Raw genomic sequence first — 18,231 nt, forward strand, 5'->3', positions numbered from 1 at the left:
GCTGGTTCTTTCCTGATACACCTGGATCCCTCCTTTCCCTTGCCTTTGGTTCTTCTCTAAACATCCCATAATACATTTTGCACATTTCCACAAGCCCCTTAAATCATCCCATATAGTTTTACACAAGCCCCATCGAATATCCAGCTCTTTCCCAGGGGAACCATGTGAATTTTCTTTCCCCCTTCTCAGCAGTTCTCCTTGAACCTCTTTCCTCGTGGCTCCTCCAGCCACCCCTCAATCACTGACCTGAAGGCTGTGGTCTGTGTTATTGTCTCTGATATCTCCTGGCTTTTGGGGTTTGTGTATGTAGGTGGGGATTGTTATTTTTCCTGTCTTTCACCTCTGTTTGTATGCTGAAGAGCCATTAACCAGAAATCCTTCCAAACCATGGTTCTTACATTGCAGGTACCTATGTATCCTTTCCCTTCCATATATCTTTTACCTTCCTTGTATCCTTGCCACATATCCTTACACCAGCAGAAGTGTTTGGCACGTTCTGCTCTCCTGGCTGGTCTTCTTGGGGTCTGAACCTTGCATAAGGCAGTTGGCAGTGGCCATCATGTTGGCTTCACTGGCAAATGGCAACCCTGGACTTGCAGACCCCTCTTTGGCAGAGCACCCTCAGTATCCGTCTTCGGATACTTTTGGTTTTCATGCTGTAAATTATACGATTTAGGATGGGTGGGACGAGGAAGTGGAGGTTGGCTGTGAAGGCGTAGGCCTGGGGGGACATGTGTTTGCCAAAGTGGTGCATCATGGACAGGCAGATCATGGGGGATAAAGAAGAGCAGGACAGCACGGATGTGTGAGATGCAGGTGTTGAGGGCTTTGAGACGCTCCCTCCAAGTTGCAATGTTCAGGATGGTCCTCAGGATGAGAAGATAGGACAGGAGGACGAAGAGCAAGTCCAAACCTAGTGTGGAGAGTAGCACAAAAAGGCCGTAGGTGCTGTTAGCCCTTGTATCCGAGCCTGCATGGCTGATGACATCTGGGTGCAGACAGTAGGGATGGGAGAGCTCACTGCCCCTGGTGAAACACAGCTGGGTCAGCAGGATTGGGAGTGGGAGCTGGACAAGGGTGGCCCTCACAACGATTGCCACGCATAGCTTGGTGGTCACGGAGTTGGTGAGGATGGAGGGATATCGCAGGGGGTGGCAGATGGCCACATAGTGATCGAAGGCCATCGCCAGAATGACAGCAGACTCAATGGGAAGGTGTGAATGAAGAACATCTGGGCGAGGCAGGTGCCAAAGCTGATCTCCCTGGCCTTCAGCCACAGCATCCTCAGCATGGTTGGGAACGTGGACGTGGACAAGCCCAAGTCAGCCACAGCTAGCATAGCAAGGAGTAGGTACATGGGTGCGTGGAGGCTCCGCTCTGCCTTAATGATGGAAAGGACAGTCAAGTTCCCCAGCAGTGCCAGGAGGTACACAGAGCAGAGAGGAACAGCAGGCCACATCTGAGTGGTTTCCCATGCTGGAAAGCCACCCAAAGAGAATGATGGAGTCCTGGTCTGGCTGCTGTTGGTCCCGATTGGCATGAAACAAGGATGCGCCATCCCATCCCTGAATAGCTGCCCTGGAACGAAAGTCAGCAGGGTCACAAAGCACGCGTGGGCTGTAAGAAATAGGGGTAGATCGGGAGCCTTCCATCTGAGGCCTCGGACCAGAGTCATCATGGAGAGCAGCAAAGCCATGCTACAGCAGAGCATGGCAGGAGCTGTACTGAAACAGCCTGAGCTCGCCTGCCCCTGGGTGCACCCTGACACAACCCACACACAGACAGAAAACACGTCTATGTGTTGCATGCCCAGGGCAGGCAGGTCCTACTTCTGGCTGCTTGGTATAGCAGGGGAATGAGCAATTTAAAAAAAAAAAAAAAAAAAAAAAAAAAAAAAAAAAAAGTCCACGAGGGCTTGTGTAAATGCAAACTGAGAGAGAGAAGTGACGTTGCAATTAGGCTGTGGTGAGCTCTGATCCTGAATTTTGTGCTTTTGCTGGGAATATCCGGTGAAAGAAGAGGAGCTGGTAATGGATCAGATACTGGTCTTCTTGTGGCAGTACAGCAACTTTCTTGGGAACGGAGACCGGTAGATCCCGGCCCTTTTGCACCAACAAAACATAGGCCAGCTACAAACACACAGAGGGAAAAAGGTCTATTTGAGCTGAAGGAGAGCATTTACTCACAAAGCAACATGATGTTAAGCTGAAGGCTAGTGTTTACTCACAATTATACACAGGTAAATGTAAGCTGGAAATTACAAGGACGTTGTATAAAAGCAGGATGTCTCCGGACATCCCTCCCACTAGAAATACAGGGAGGTGAGATGGGACTGCTTTTACCGAAAGTTTCCTTTCTATAAGCTCATGCTGCCAGGAAGGATGGGGACAGGCCTCTAGGTCTGTCATCCCTAGAGTCCTCTCCCCACGCTATTTGGAGGCTTCTCTGCACACCTGATCGGTCCCCACGTCTGTCCCTGAAGGACCATCTACTGCAGGGGCTCCCCGGCTCCCCTGGGTGCTGGTTCGGGGGGAGCAAAGCCAGAGCACCCTCAGCACGTACCAGTGGGGGTCACTGAGGCTCCACAGCCCAGGCACAGTGAGCTCCACGTCAGCCTTCCAACCTCTTCTAGAGAAGTGTCCCCCCAAGCCTCTCCTGTAAGGACATCCCGTGGAAAGCAGTAGGGAGTGAAAGAGTGCACAAGAGGTTTTTTAAGAAGCTGCTCTGGAAATGACTGTTTTTGACATCTAAGTGAGATCTGTTGTGGAGGTTTATGTCACCTTATCTGGAATATCCACCTGTAAGTCTAGAAAAGTTTTTGAAACAACTTAAACAACTGTAGACCCATTACATTTAAGCACACCTAATCTATCTATCTGTTCAGAAAATTGCCATTCTTTCCTCCGGTTCACAAGGCTCCTAACACACAGCATGTCTCTTTGACCTTCCCAGGCTCAGCACGCAGGTTTCTGGCCCCACGCAGCACCCTTGGACAACTGCAAAGACAGAACAAGCCCCATAGATTGACCCGGGCTTGCACAAAGCTGCAGAATTTACTGCGTGGGAGTTTTCTTTAGTCCTCGGGAGAAGCGTATCAAAGATCATCCCCCACATTACATGGAGGGGAAGGAGGAGGAGTTACAGGAGAAAGTTATCATCAGACAAACATCTGACAGGCTCAGTTAAAGCAGCCATAATTCCCACCCTGAAGAGTACAGGAACTGTCAGAGGTCGGTTTTAATTGCCCTAAATTTCTGGTACGCCCCATCTCTTCCTCCAGAGCTCTGGCTGTGCTTTACACACCCTGTGCTAGATGGGTGCTGCATGAAGAATCGGGGGAACTCCCTTGTCTCATCCGCCTTTTACACAGCAAACCAGCAGCTCCCTGGTGCAACATTGCATGGGAGCAAGGGAGCATCTCTGGTTTAAGCAGGCAGAGCGTGAGCTGGGAGGGGGCTGGCAGAATGCAAGACCCTCCCGAATTTGAGATCGGGTCCCTGCTAAGCTCTCACATGCCACAGCCTGTCGGGAAGAGACCAAAAGGAGGGTGAATCCTGTCGGTTGCTTTTCTAGGTGATGACTCATTTTAACGGTTTGATGTGCTCCAGAAAATGACACTTTCCACAGCTGCATCTCAGGATTTCTCTGAGAACGGGCGTCCTCACGAAGCTGTGAGTGGAAAAGGGGCTGCACCCTGCTCTAGCGTGAAGGGTGGTTCTCTGAGCAGATGCCAGGCTGCATATTCCCCTTTGCAAGCAGGGAAATGTGAGAGCCGGGGGTCTCTGGGAGGTCTCCCATCCCCGTGCCAGCCCTCTGGAAAGGGGACAGAGCACAGCTCCCTGGAGCAGCACCCACCTCGGGTGGTTGAAACGAGCTGGCCCCTGGGAGGGTGACAGGGGTGTTTGCAGGGGCAAGTTTCACAGACCCCGTCCGCATCTGCGAGGAGTCGGGACCCAGCTGAGCCCCCGACAGCAGCACAGTGCAATCTGCCACGCAAAGAGCCCACTCACCTGCCCCACTCACGGCTTCCCCCGCTCCGCTGCGGGGGAGCAGCCCGTTCCCGACCCTCAGGGCTTGCAGCAGCAGAAGAGGATTTATAGAAGATCCCCAGTAATCCCCCCGGCGGGAGAGGGCTGGTATGGGAGCAGGAGGGCTCTTGGTTTCTCAGCTCAGAGCAGATGCATTAACCCCCCCCAGCACCAGGTCCACCCTGGCATGCAATGAAGTTCTGCAGCGACTGCAAGATGACGGCGGCAGGGGATGCACCCTGGAGACCCCTTCCAGAGATGTCTTCCTCCTCCTCTTCCTCCTTGCCTCCCTCTCCCCGCAGAGTCAGGCCTGGCATGGTTTGAGTAAAGGAGCTCCTGCTCTGTGTCAGGGTGATGGACAGATGAGTCCTAAAGGTTGTTCCCAGCCCCACTTCAGATCTGCGGATGTGGGAGGAAACCCTCAAACAGGTCCCTGGTCTCTGGTGCAGACCAGAGCTATGTGGCCTTGTGTCCTGTCCCCAAAAGTGGCCTTAGACAGATGCTAAGAGAAGAATGTAAGAACAGAGCAAGTGTGCTCAGTAATTCCTCAAGCACTTTCTCAGCCTCCAGCAGTTTCTGGTCTAGAGGATTCCTGAGACAGAATTGGTTCATATGTACATAATAGCCCAGGAGGGACTTTTTTCTTCCACTGTTCATTTGAATTTTAGTTTTGCTTACTGCAACACACAATGGCAAGAAGAGCCATCACTTCATGCTTGTTCTGAACACACTTCCTTGGAGGGTTTCTAATTCATGTACTGGAAGAGACGATGTACACTTGATTCCCGCCACCCATCTTAGAGCCATTCAAAGGTGGCTTGTGCTGATACAACCAAAATCAATGTCCATGATGTCACAGCTGCCTTCCTGACCAGTGCTGCATGCTATCTTCAACATCAGGTCATACATCAAGGCCAAGCTGGATGGGGCTTTGAGCAACCTGGTCCAGTGGAAGGTGTCCCTGCCTGTAGCATGGGGTTGGAACTAGATGGTCTTTAAGGTCCCTTCCAGCTCAAACCATTCGGTGATTCTGTGATCTTGGTTCTGCAAGATGTGCTGAGTTTGCCTTCCAGGAACACCTGTACCGAGCTCTTTAGTCCCTGTGGGACCCACATCTGCACGGTCCCACATCTGCATCTCTGCTCTCTTCCACCTTCAAGGTTTCTTCTTCTTCACCCACCTTTTCAGGACCACTGTCTGCCACCCTGTCCGTGTCCTGCTGGCCAGCCTGGAGCCCATAAGCCTTGCTGGGTATGTGGTGAAGACCAAAGTGATGTGGACATGAGTGTTTGGCTTCCTCTGTTAGAAGCAGCACAGCCTGGAGCCCAGCGCTGCTCTGGCACGTAAGGACAGATGAGCCTGGACTCAGCAGCTTCCAGCTGTCCCCAGAATGCCCCCCCCCCCGACCATCCCAGCTCCCTCCAGCTGCCCTGGGTCATTCCAAGCTCCTGCAATAACTCACCCAGCTTTTGCTTCTCCCGTGGGGGTGTTTTGGGGTGCGGAGCACTGTGAGCCCCTGAGTGGATTCGAGGGAGCCCTGTGAGGTGGGTGAGATGGTCCCCAGGGACGGGGCACGAGCACCCGCCTGGGTGACACGCTGAGTTCGGCCGCACCAGAAGAGCTGCTCCGGGACCCCCACCTCCATCCCCATCAGCTCTGCGTGGGTCTTCCCGGCGCAGACCTCTTGCTATGCCCTTTGTGTGTGCCAGCAGACAGTCTTGCAGTGTTGAAATTCTACTTCAGTTCGGAAAGTTGGCAGCACGTCTAGGTGTGATTTAAATCTCCTTTCAGCCCTCAGAAAAGTTCTTGTGAGAGGCAGAAGGTTCATGGGGGTCTTCCTAAATCTTGGATTTGATTTTACTGCAGCACTTGGTGCACTGATGGATGAAGTGTTTTGAAAACAACATAATAATAAAATAAATGCCATGGGAGGATTTCATCTGACTAGAGGAAATGATGAGAACAAAATGCTTTAATGGCCATTGTTTGTGCGAGGGGGAAATGGAATATTTAGTGCTGAACCTTGTAACTCAAGAGCCTCAGAGTGGATGAAGATGGTCAGGTTTCAGTATCTAAAGTTATATTTATTATTGTATTCTTTGGGGCCTGTCTTCCCCCACCGGTAAAATAGTAACGAAGAAATATGGTGCACAGGGATATGGTGAATGCATTTTTATTGCAGAGAGGAATTGCATTAGGGAAATGTTAACTTTAAAGACCTAACCCATTTGCGTTTGTGCAGTCATTTTGATGGAGGTTTGTTACGGCAGTCAGCGGCGGGGGACAAGCCAGGCGGGAGGCGGCAGCTCTGCTGTGGGGCACCAGCCCTGAGCTCCCCGAGCCCCCCACCACAGCGGGGCCCGCCTGGGACGTCGGCCCAGGAGTGCCCCAGGGGGCTTTAACTCCCAGAGTTTAACTGGGATAAGCAGCCCGTGTTCCCATTCTGGATCCCTGGGTTTAATTTCCACAGCTACACACAAAAACTGCAGCCTGCGTGGTCTGCCAGGAGGGGATTTTGCTCCCCGGAGCGCTGGCTTTTCATACCCCCCGGGGCACAGGTTACTCCAGGGAGCCAGGATTTCACCCCAGTGCCTGGAGCTTGCTCCCAGTTCCTCCAGTTGAGATTGCAGGGTTAGGTGCCTCTGCAGGTACCACCCCACCTGTGTCAGTGGATAAACTGGTCCCTGGGCTTTCCCAAAGCAGAGCGGAGCTGAGCCGGTGTTTGTAAACCTGGAGGTGACCTTAGAGCCTTCCCAGTCCAGACCAGCTTCAAAGGGCTTTGCTCTCTCTGTGCCCAAATATGCAAAGAGAAAGCCCCAGACTCTCCAATGCCTGTGCATGAGGCTAATTTCTATTAAAAAGGTGGATGTGAGAGTCCCTGAGTGCTGCTATAGGGTCAGAACAAAGGATGAAATGGGTACAGAGGAGGAAAAGGCAGAAACTAGGAGATTCACCCCCCAAGTCTGTCCTTGTGCATCTCCTCAGACCCAGAAGGTGTGGGAAGGGACCTGATCCCGGCCCAGAAAAGCCAGAAAATGCAGCAGCCGGATGCCTGGCGCTTGATGGAGACAAGGTGAGGCCTTCGTCCCGGGAGTCAGCTGCTGAGAAGGCGAAACTGGGTTTTGCTAAGAGCGATTTACCGAATTGGGGAGGGGGCTCGCCAGCGCAGCTTCGTGCTGTGCAGGCAACGGTGCAGAAAGGACATTTATCGGGGTGGGGAGACACTGTCCTCACCCTTTTGCTCAGCTGGTGGCCACGCACGCCTGCCTTGCTGTGCCCACGGTCCGTGTTTTTATCACCAAAGTCAGCTCAGGAGGTGGGTCCCCCCCCCAGCCGGACGCTCTGCTGTGTGCAGGGGCAGCAGCGAGCCCCTCGCCGGGGTCTCCGCTCCCATCCCGGCCTCCGCGGGGCATTTCTGACGATGCTTCGTCCCCACGAGAGGATGGACCCCACAGGCTGGAGTCTCGTAATGGGGGTGAGGGGCTTTCACACGCCTTGCTGGTGTGCAAATGAGCGTGCAAAGCACTGGGCAGCAGCCCTGCTGCCGCTCTGGCTTTGTGTTGGTAATACCTCTGGAAAAAAGCAGGGTAAATCAAGCCTTGGAGGAGCTGGGGTGCAGCTCGTCCCGTCCCCCCCCCCCCCCCCAGCCCTGCGCTGCGCTCCTCTGCCCCTCATCACACGGGAAACCAGACCTGGGCTGCGCTCCTGGGAGCGGCTCTGGATTAAGCCCCAGTTTAACAGAGGTCAGCACCAAACACAGCCTGGCTGGAAAATCGGCGCCCAAACTGGGGGAAGAGCTCCGGGCATCCAAATTCCAGCACCCTGGAAATCCCAGCCACAGATGGGAGCGTGGTCTGGAGGAAGCCCAGGTACCGCCGGGCTCCACCCTGCCCGGTGCTCACAGGATGGCAGCACAATGGGTGTGAGGCCGTGCCTCAGTTTCCCCTCTCGGCCCATGCTGCCCTGTTTGGCCTCGGCTCGCCGTGGGGTTTCGCCGACACTAGAGGGAGCAGGAACCCTCTCACGGCAGCGGGGTGTCCCCCGGGGCCCCGGGTTTGCCACCCTCTGAAATTGCACCTGCACAGGGCATGGGGTCTGCAGCTGTGGGGCCGGTGTGGGGCTGGGCTGGGCCCCCGCAGCCGCCGTGTGCTGGTCCCTGGGCAAAGCCACACACACGGCTGGCACAGTGGAGACAACCAGGGGGCAATGAGCTGCATCTGCCCCGGTGCCTCTTGCAGGGTGGCTTGGCCAGCCTTTGCTTTTCTGTCCCCCGCCCTTCCTTAAATCCATGTTTCCCTGCCTGAAAAAAAAAAAAAAAAAAAAAAAAAATTCAAGAAAATCTAAGTTTTCCTGCCTGGAAAAAGAGGGTTTGCTTCCATCTGCATCAGCCCAAAGGTCTGTTGGGCCTCTTCCCAGTGCTGCAGGCATGAACCGGCACAGGGGTTGCTACTGGGAGTGCTGCATTTCCAGCAGGAAGGAAAAGGCACTTCCCAGGGCAGCGATGGTGCCTCTCTAGCCCTGGCTGTGCCTTTTTGGAAGGGGCTCGTGCGAAACACCAGCTCCAGGGGTGACAGGAGATCCCAGGTGAATTTTGTGCTTTATGATACACGGGAGCTCAGCCTGGGCAGCTTCATGCTTCCGGGCGCAGACGTGCTGTGCTGTGGCTCACCCTAAACTGCATTCACCCAAAAACTCGCCGATCCCAGAGGAAGGGGCCAGTTGCACAGCACCCATGAGAGCTGCCCCGAGCACAGCGGGCCCCCTGCCCGCCCGGAGCCGTGCCCAGTGCGGCCCAGAGGGCATCACACAAACACCAAACTGGCCCCAGTTTCCAGCTGGAATGCTGACGAAAGCCTGGCTAAGGAGGATTCTATCCTCTGGTACCCCTGGGGAAAGAGGAGGGAATAGGACAGCAAACATCCCCCTTCCTCGACGGGGATCCTGCCCTGCCGTGAGCAGCCGCCCTGTTCGGTGCCTCAGTTTCCCCACGAGGAGCTCTGCCTGCCGGCCAGCGCATAAAGAAGCAGGGGAGCCCTCTGATCCCCTGAGAGCCTTCCTCTGGCAGCGGGGGGGCATGCTCCCCTCTGCTATGGAAATAGGGAAGGTTTCAAAAGCAGCCGGCACATTTCACCACCACCCCCCAGACTTGCGACAGGGCAGGGGGGAGAGGATGAAGAAGAGGGGATGGTTATCAGGACGTGTCCCACCATCCCTTTGGGAATATGAGTCACCTGAGCCTGCGATGGGCTCCGCCCCAGAGATGGAGGGCACTCATGAAAACCTCGCTGCCACACGGTGAGCAATCCAGGGCCACCCTCTCTTAGCAATAATAATTAAAAAAAAAAAAAAAAAAAAAAAAAAAAAAGCTAATTATTTTTCAGCTGGTTGCCACACTGCCTCAGCAGAAATATTTTCTGCAGCGTCAGAAGTCTGACACAGCATAAAGGGGAACGCTGCCCCTCGGCCAAGGGGTCCCTTATCTCTGCCCAGCCCAGCTCCTGTTTGTGCTGCCCCAGTTATCGCCCCGCCGCAGCCGGGCTGGGAGAGGCTGCCGTGACTCAGCACCCTGCCGCCGGTGCCCGGTGCCGGGGCAAACTCATCGCACTCGATTTACGATGGGAGAACCCGCCACAGAAATAGCTAAAACATCCCGCTGCAGAAAAGGGGCTCGAGTCCTGGGGGTGGGAGCGAGAGCCCCGTCTGGCCCTGCCAGGCGGGCGATGCCGGTGTCTGAGCTGCCTTTCTGCCTGGTGGGGGGCTGAAAAGGACCCTCAAAATAAAGTGTCCCTCTGGGCTGGCGTGAAACAGGGCCTGCGGGATGTTCCCTAAACCTCCTTCTCAGCTCAGATGCTGTTATTTGGGACTCCCTGGGAGAAAGGGGATCCGCCTGGGGCATGACGCTGGGACGACAGCTTGGCGTTGTGGAGGGCTGAGCAAAATTAGTAATGACCTCCGGGCCAGTCCCTGATTCACCCACGAGTCCTGAGACCACAGAGGTGCCGGGCTGAGCTGCTGAACGCCAGGGTCTCTGGCAGGGCAGCTGGAGAGAGGGGTTTGGGGCATCGCTCAGGGCAGGGGCTGCTCTGCCATGTGCAGGCACACGGTGCAGGCAGCCCTCAAACAGCTGCTCAGCGGCTGCGCGGGGCCGGCCCGGGGTGCCGGCACATCTTCAGAGCCGCTTCTGCCACGCGAATAAGCAGTGGGTGCCAGGTGGGAGTCAGGTCTCCCTTTCTGCCTTCCTAAACCCACATCCCAACACAGAAGGAGGCTTGGCTCTGTCCGTTGCCAGCATTAACTGCTTGAAAGGCATCAGGGGAGCGTAACCTGTACACAAAATGTGTTCCTGACCCAGCTGGTCCTAAGCCACAAACGGGAGGAGAAAAGCCCTTGTCTGAGCTCAGCAATGCGCTTCTTGGTCCCATAGGAGCCTGCCTTGCTCACAGGGACATCTTTCATTACCAAGTGCCCTGGGTCTGCAAGGTCTGGGACACAGCTCTCATGGTTCCCATCCAGTGCTGGGGGCTTTTCGGGGCGGGGGGGGGGCTCTGGTTAAGGAGCCTTCTGCAAAGCAATGGCAGGCAGAGCCAGCCAGCCCTGCAGCAGGGCTAGTGCTGGGAGGACTGGTTAGGTCCCTTGGAGCTAACCTGCTCCTTAGAAAAAAGGATGTCGGAGCCTTGTTCAGTGGAAAGAGAGGCCAATTGCCCTTCCTCTGAAGTCGCTGGGGTTTAAATGTGTGGAGGGTTACCTGCTCTCCACACTGTCCTTCTGCCCAGCACGAGTACAACCAAGCATCTTCCCGGAGCAGTGGGTTCCTCTGCTCTTGCTGCAGCAAGGCTCGGCTCAGTTTGCCCCAGTGCTGACCATTGCTGGGGGAAGATGCTGGGGGGGAGAGGAGAGCAGCCTTACCTTTGGGGTGTGAGAGTGGTCCCCAAGGCACGAGCCCCAGGGGCTGGGGGAAGGCGGCATCGGACGCCAAGCAGAGGAGGAGATTTGGAGCCACGTGCGCCCTGAGAGCACTGCAAAAGCCACAGGATTTGCAGAGGCAAGGGTTGCACACCTCTTGCCTAAGGTCCTGAGGATGGTCTCCAACCTGCCTGGCAGGGCTGGCCTCCCTCCTGCAGGGATTTCCCTCCCCAGCCTGTCACACAGCAGGTGAGCCCAGACCCTCTGTGCTCCGGGGGCTGATCCTGACCCCCTGTGCCAGCACCTCTTCGGCTCTGCAGCTCTCCCCTTCCTGGGCCTGTAAAGCACCCAGCGTCCAGCCCTGGGCGATGGGTCTTTCTGGCCACTTTCTGCTCTCCTGAATCAATGACTGTGAGTTTGAGCCCTGCATCAGCAGAGCTGCATTTGCAAAAATAAAGCTGAGTCCGGGGGAGTTCCCCGCTGGTTTGTCAAAGTGCAGAGATCCAGGAGGGCAAAGGCACTGGGAAAGCCCCCAGCTCCAGACAGAGTTTGTGCCTGCAGACCCTCAGGAACTCTGCAAACCCCCCGAGAGCGGGACTTTCGGATTAGCCACAGTTCAGCCGAACTGCCAGCCAGAGGGAGCGGAGCGGTGGCACTGCTGGATTTCCGTGTGTGAGCAGAGGGACGGGTGTCACCCGCAGGGCTGCCTCAATGCCCAAGGGCTTTTTGCATTGTAGTTTCCAAACCAGGGCACTATCGTTCATGGCACTGTGTTAGCCCCTGGTCTCATGGTCACTTAGTTCATCTGCATGCACAGGAGACCCCAGAAGGGACTTTTCTGTGGGTCTGATTCTCCATCCCTTTCTCTCTCCTCTGCTCACCGCCTGCTCTGGCAGTGCCCAGGAGCCCTGGGGAACACACATTTAGGGGTCCCGACATCGCTAGAGGAGCAGAGGGGAGGGTTCAGTGACCAAGAGGCAGCTCCCACCCTCCTGATCAGCTGCGTTGGTACACTTTGGGGTGAAGGCTGCCTTTGGGCACCAGGTAGTGATGGAGAGGATCCTGAAATCCTGTCTTGTAACACCTCTCACCTGCCCTAAGAGGAAAAATGACAGGAAAACTCAATTTACCCTGTAGATACCAGGGCTGCACACTGGTGTAACTAGCAGCAGCTGATGTGAGGATGGAGGTGTGAGAAATGCCTGTATGCCAGCAGGCAGCAGAGCCGGACCCCAGCCCTACAAAAGCTGCACCCCAATTTCTGCTAAAACCAGGGGCAGAAAACAGGCTGTCACATCTGGAGCATGGCCGGGTGCTGGCTTTTATCTCGGGTTGCAGCGAGGGTGGCGAGGAGCTATCTGGGTGTTGGCGGTGGTGGGCTGCCCGTGGGTGATAGTGGGGGGGGGAGCTGGGCACGACGAGGGCGGGGGGTCCCAGCCGGGCTGATAGCCTGGTCCCAGCATCGTGCTGCATCGCTGCGGCCGGGGATGCAAAGCAAAAAATTGGTGCTGCGGTGGTGGGGACTCATCACGCAGCTGGTCACAGCTGGAAAAAAAAAAAAAACCTCCCATCTCCTTCCCCCCCCCCCCCCGCTTTTCTCCTCTGCACCCCGGGAAGTGCTGCACCCCCCATGGCCCTCACCCGAGCTGTCCCCCCTGGGTGTCCCCCCCCAGCCTGGGCTCGTTTTGCAGCCCGGGGCAGAGGTGACAGGGGCCTGCGACCTTCTTGTGCCGAGCAGATGAAAACCCCAGCAAGGGTGAGGGCCGAGAGCAAACCGTCAGCTCGGTTATGGGCAGGAAAAACACTGCCTTGAAGGAGACCTCTTGGAGACAGCTCATCACAAATAAAAAAGCTGCTTTTGCTTATTTCTGGATTGCTTTTGACAAGGCTCTTGTGTTGAGGGATAACTCAGAAGCTGTTTAATTAAATCTTTAGCTTTTCCCTGAAGCTCTTCCTGGCTCTCATGCCTGACTTTGTGCTTCTCATCTCTTCACCTCACTCAGCTCTGAGCACCCCCCCCCCCCCCCAGCCTGGGCTGGCTTTAGGGCTGAGTATGTCCTGGTGAATCCCTTTACGGGGATATAGGGACAAGGATGTAGGAACATCTGCTGTGCCCTGGAGCTCCTCTGTGCCCTTCTGCTGCAGCCAGCCTCCAACCTCCAGGCAGTGTCACCTGAGACCCAAATTTCAGAACCAGGAGATTTCTTACAAAATTAAAGCAATACAGTAAAAGGCTCTAAGTCAATTAAAACAATTGCATGATAAGTCAGTCATTATGTGGCATGAAATTCAGGCCAGAGCAGTCAGAGCGAGGGGTGCTCTGCACCTCTTGGAGTTAGGCCTAAAGGGGACAAAGGGTTAAACCCGGATCCTGAAATTAGAGATCCCCGTTAGGGGCAGAGAGGCATTTGTTTAACCTGCAGTTATATTTTCCCTTAGTTTATTGCTATGGCAGAGAAAGGGTTTGAAATGTCTTTGTGTAGAAAGCAGAGTGCCTCGGGCAATGAGCCACAGCTAAATTAGATAACTCTCCTTGCGGTAATAACATCAGGCTCTGCCTGCTTGCTGTAAAACTCCAATCTGCTCCGTATCTCTCCGTACCTCTCCTGTTAGTGGTCTTTCCTATTTTCCCTTTCCATCCTAAGGAAAAAATGGCATTGTCAGAAATTCTTCTTGGCTGTCATGTTCCGGCTGGTAACCAGACAGTCCCAGTCAGGGCAAGCTGTTTAAGTTACGGTGATTCAGAGCAGCCTGCTGCTGCTCTGCACTTCCCTGAATTCGTCATGGACCAGATCCTGAGCGGGTTTACAGCAGCTGCTCTGCTGCTTTCCTTACGATCTGTGAGCGTTACCTAAGGCTTTGCTCTGGTCCTGAATTTGGGGCTCACCTGGACAGGAGCCTGAAGCCCCCTTTTGTCCCAAGCACCGTTTTCTGGAGCGACCGTTTACAGGGTACCTGCATCAGTGGGTGGTGGTGGGAAGTTAGCCCTGGCCTTCCAGTTAAATCAAGGCACCAGTGCTAGACTGGACACGGCTGGAAGGACCACGGGGTAGGAGTAGGCTGAAGCGCATGAATGTGCAGCCCAGAGTGGCCATAAAAAGTTCTTGCTATTATGGACTCTCCACATCCAGGGGCGTACAAGTCTCCGATATGACCCTAACCTGATTAGCTGGCTGATTCACCTGCTATTATTCCTTTTCTACACTGCCCATCCTATGGGATTTAAAGAGTTTAGAGAATTACTGTGGGTATACAAGAAGCCATTAAAAGGAATCAATACAGAAAAGCAGCACCAAATGAGCTGGAATGACTTCATCCTCGTTTCCTCCTCTCTTTCCTCTGCCTTCCCCCTTCTGCTTCCCCTTCCCCTCGGCTCTTTGTGACCATCGTTAACCAGCCTGTGAAGAACTGGTCCTGCTCCCACAACTGCACCAGCAAAACCAGACCCTGACTGGGTCAGAGTGTGGGACCAGGACCTGAGGTTTCTTACCACATGCCATGTCTCTGCCTGCTTTTCTGCAGAGTCTAGAAACCCAGCATTTATTAACCACATTTTTTTTTTTTTAATATTAATAGTGCAGTTAATACTCTCCTCCAAGCCTCTGTGTTTGATGTTTTCCTGCTTGTCCTGGCTTCACAGCCCTCCTGCTCTCTGCCACCCCTCCCTGAGCTTTTTTATGCTGCTGGTTCAAATGCAGAAGAAAAGCATCACTATCTTTTCTCTTTTTAAAGTTCAGTTTTGCAGAGCTGAAAATGAGACTCCTGTCACAGATGAGGCAAATGCATTGCTAATAATAGACCCAGATGTAGCTTGGATTTTTTTTTTTCAATGTGGGTCTGCTAGGAAATGCAGACTACAGGATGAGAGAAGTAATACATGAAGAGGCCATGCTAGGTCGTTTATTTTCATCCCCCAGCTGAGCATACAGCTGTCTTGGTCAGGTCTGGCTCAGTTGTATGGGCTGGCTGACTCACATGGTGGGAATGTCTGCCGGTGAATTTAGGATTGCACATATTAGATTTCACTCTTTGAGTCCTGCCTTACTGAAAATTGACAATTTCTAAAGTCTTCAGATCTCCTTAGGAGCCAAGGGCGTGTGACTGCCTGTCTGCTCTGTAGGTGAGGAACTAAAGCAGGCGCCGGCCAGCTGCACGATACATTTATCTGCACCGAGCAGCCTCCGCTCCACATTGTGTTATCAGACCGCTCTGGTCGCTTGCTTGCTGCTGTGGGCCTTGCCTAGGACTCAGAAATTAAAAAAAAAAAAAAAAAAATTGATAATGCCTCCTAGGACTGTGGCAAGGAGCTGAAATGTAACTACAGACGTGGCCCACGCCAACTGGATCATAGTGATGGGCTGGTGCCACTGCTCGGTGTGTCTCCGGTAAGACCAAAGGACCAGGATCGATTTGTAACTGGGATGGGCCAGTGGTCTGGATGAAACCTCCTACGGACAGACCCAAAGTCCACGGTCTTGTTAGGACACCCTATACCTCATGTGTCCCAGCTTTGCCTTTCTGAGCATGGGAGCACAGCTTCACCCGAAGGCTGAAAAACAGAAAAACACCTGTGGAGTTCAACAGGAAAATAACACCCAGAGTCAAACAAAAGCCTTCGGTCGGACCCCGAACTGGTGGGAATGGATTTGCTGGACTGGTTGTAACACGGTGGGTCCTGCTATCCTTGTGCAAGGCATTTGATGTCCTGGCAGGGAGAGGCCAGGGAAGTGCCTGCCTTCTGAGTACTGAACACACCTTAAGTGAGCAGAGCAGCCTGTCCCCTGTCACAGCCTGCCCCGCACCGCCGTCCCACGCAGGTACTCCTCGAAACCCGGGGCTCAAGGAGCTTGAGCCCTGTTTCATTAGTGCCAAGCACGGCTGCACAGCTGGGGGTCTCCAGCACACGGTTCAGGTGTGGAGAAACTGGGCTGACAGGCTGATGTTTTCCACGCTTTCGCCTGATGAAAGGTGCCTGTTAGGAAAATGGACAGGGGCTTCTCTGTGGGTCTGTGTGTCCAGAGCTGCAGAGCTGTGGCCAAGGGTAACAGCACTCAGCATCCCCAAGAGTGTGCTCCCGTGCAGAAGGGTCTGTGAAGTGCCTAAGTTCATAAATCAGGCCATCTATCCCATCAGAAAAATATCCCTCAAGTTTAGAGAGCCTCTGAATCCTTCAAAGGACTCAAAGGTTGGGTGCTGCTGGAATGAAGCTGTTGCAAAGCCCCTTGCACATGGGTCAGTGCCCGCCGCAGGCTGCGGGGCATGGGGTGGCCCATGCATGCCTGTGGTGAGTGGGCAGCCACGGTGGGAAGGAGAGGGAGATAAGGGGGGTATTGTGCCCTGAGCCTGCCTGTTAAGCAAGTCACAGGGCTTTTTTCCTCGAAGACCACACCTCGCTGCAAACTGACCACTCCATGGCCAGACCGACCCGCTGCTGGTGGGGACCCCCACGGCGGCCCCAGCCAATGACCCCACGGCGCAGGACGGGGAGGAGCTGCTGGCAGGAGGATAAAAGCCTCCGTGGGGGCTGCAGCTCAGCTACGGGGTCCGTGTCCTCCTGCGCCGCCGAGCAAAGCCGCCCGCCACCATGGTGCACTGGACAGCCGAAGAGAAGCAGCTCATCACCAGCGTCTGGGCCAAGGTCAACGTGGAGGAATGTGGTGCTGAGGCCCTGTCCAGGTAGGTCTGGCCCCGGGGCATCTGCTCGGCTGCACCCTGGACAGAGAAACCGTGGTGGTTGCATTTGGGAGCGTTAACGTTTCCGTGTATCTGCTTGCGTCCCTCTGTCCCTCCCCAGGCTGCTGATCGTCTACCCCTGGACCCAGAGGTTCTTTGATAACTTTGGGAACCTCTCCAGCCCCACCGCCATCATTGGCAACCCCAAGGTCCGTGCCCACGGCAAGAAGGTGCTCACCTCCTTCGGGGATGCCGTCAAGAACCTCGACAACCTCAAGGCGACCTACGCCAAGCTGTCCGAGCTGCACTGCGAGAAGCTGCACGTGGACCCCGAGAACTTCAGGGTGAGCTGCACTCGGGGCTTGACCCACTCTCCCTCCATCCTGCAGAGTATCTCAGTGCCTGGAGGGTTTCAAACAAACATAAAGAACATATATGTTAGTTACCAAACAGAAAGGGGCTGTCTTGGATGGAGATTGTGGGATAGGGGAAGGTTGGGCATTTGATAACGGCAGGGAAATGCCAGGCTTCAGGCTGTGTGGGGGGGTCTGGGGGCAAATACAGGGAGATGCTCTGAATGCCCAGAGGCTCGTGCAGGCATGGCTTGAGAGAAGTGGGAGAAGGATGCCAGGAGGCCGAGTGGGGCTGAGGGTGGAGAGCATGGAGGGAAGTCTCGCCGTGTCGGTGCCACGGGCAGCCTCTCCCTGGCACCTCCTGGCCCCAGGGCTGGGGACTACTTTGTCTCCCCTTTTCCCAAGGCTGGCAGACATGGGAGGACACTGATGGGAAGAGATGCAGACTGGGATTAGAGGACAGGTCTGAGCGTGGGGACAATGTGGGTGAAAGGAGGGAGTGGTTCGGGCTGGAAGTGACTGAGAGGGCTGGATGTGGCTGGTGGCCTCTGTTTCAGTCTCTGTTTAAGCCTGACTCTGGGGATGTAGCAGGTAGACCTCACACTGACCCTAGCCCTCTGCTCAAGTAGGCATGTGGTTTCACATCAGAAAAAGAAAAAAGACAGAAAATGTCTGGAAATAAAGTATAGAGGCTGGAAAAAGCAGCTGTGAGAAGAAGCAGAGACGGAGCAGGTGGATACTGGTGCATATGGTCAGCACAGGACTGTTTTCCTCCACAGAGAATTCAGCTAAAAGAGCATCCCTGGGTCGCAGCCTCCAGGACTCAGCGGAGATCTGGGTTCCTTCCCAGGTCCCTGGGTCCTGCACAGGGCGAGGGGGTGCTCAGCACCGTCCTGACCTGGTTTCCTTCCTTTTCTTTTCCAGCTCCTGGGAGACATCCTCATCATTGTGCTGGCCGCTCACTTCACCAAGGACTTCACCCCTGCCTGCCAGGCCACTTGGCAGAAGCTGATCAGCGTGGTGGCCCATGCTCTGGCCTACAAGTACCATTAAACCCCCTGGAGGAAGATGTGTCTGTAGCAGTCAATAAAAACCCCACATTTTCTGGACTTCTTGGTGTGCTCCTGTGTCTCTCTTGGTGTCTGTGGGGTGGGAGGGAGGGAACGGAAGGCGCAAAAGGGGGAAGAGGGGCTCTGGGCTGCTGGGAGCATCACGCTCCAGCAAGGCAGTTGGGCTGGCCAAAGGGGAGGCTGCTTTTCCCAGCTATTTGGGCT

At 54.8% G+C, this 18,231-nt stretch overlaps 1 protein-coding gene and 1 pseudogene across 1 annotated transcript; one reads left to right on the plus strand and one right to left on the minus strand.

The window, feature by feature from the left end:
- Positions 1–568: 568 nt before the first annotated feature.
- Positions 569–1,459, minus strand: LOC104363842 (annotated as a pseudogene).
- Positions 1,460–16,481: 15,022 nt separating this feature from the next.
- Positions 16,482–18,064, plus strand: LOC116963253 (hemoglobin subunit rho). Its single transcript, XM_032999373.2, has 3 exons — positions 16,482–16,607; positions 16,726–16,948; positions 17,882–18,064. Exons 1-3 carry the CDS (start codon positions 16,516–16,518, stop codon positions 18,008–18,010), a joined length of 444 nt encoding a protein of 147 aa, XP_032855264.1. The 5' UTR covers positions 16,482–16,515; the 3' UTR covers positions 18,011–18,064.
- Positions 18,065–18,231: the final 167 nt, after the last annotated feature.

Source organism: Tyto alba, unplaced genomic scaffold (assembly GCF_018691265.1).
Source record: "Tyto alba isolate M040663 unplaced genomic scaffold, T.alba_DEE_v4.0 Super-Scaffold_2, whole genome shotgun sequence".
NCBI lineage: Eukaryota > Metazoa > Chordata > Aves > Strigiformes > Tytonidae > Tyto > Tyto alba.

What these genes read in the sequence shown, in the direction of transcription:
- LOC116963253 (XM_032999373.2), top strand. Translation starts at nt 16,516, where the DNA reads ATGGTGCACTGGACAGCCGAAGAGAAGCAGCTCATCACCAGCGTCTGG. An exon ending in GGTGCTGAGGCCCTGTCCAG is followed by an intron (nt 16,608 to 16,725) that starts GTAGGTCTGGCC and finishes GTCCCTCCCCAG; the next exon opens with GCTGCTGATCGTCTACCCCT. An exon ending in TGGACCCCGAGAACTTCAGG is followed by an intron (nt 16,949 to 17,881) that starts GTGAGCTGCACT and finishes TTTCTTTTCCAG; the next exon opens with CTCCTGGGAGACATCCTCAT.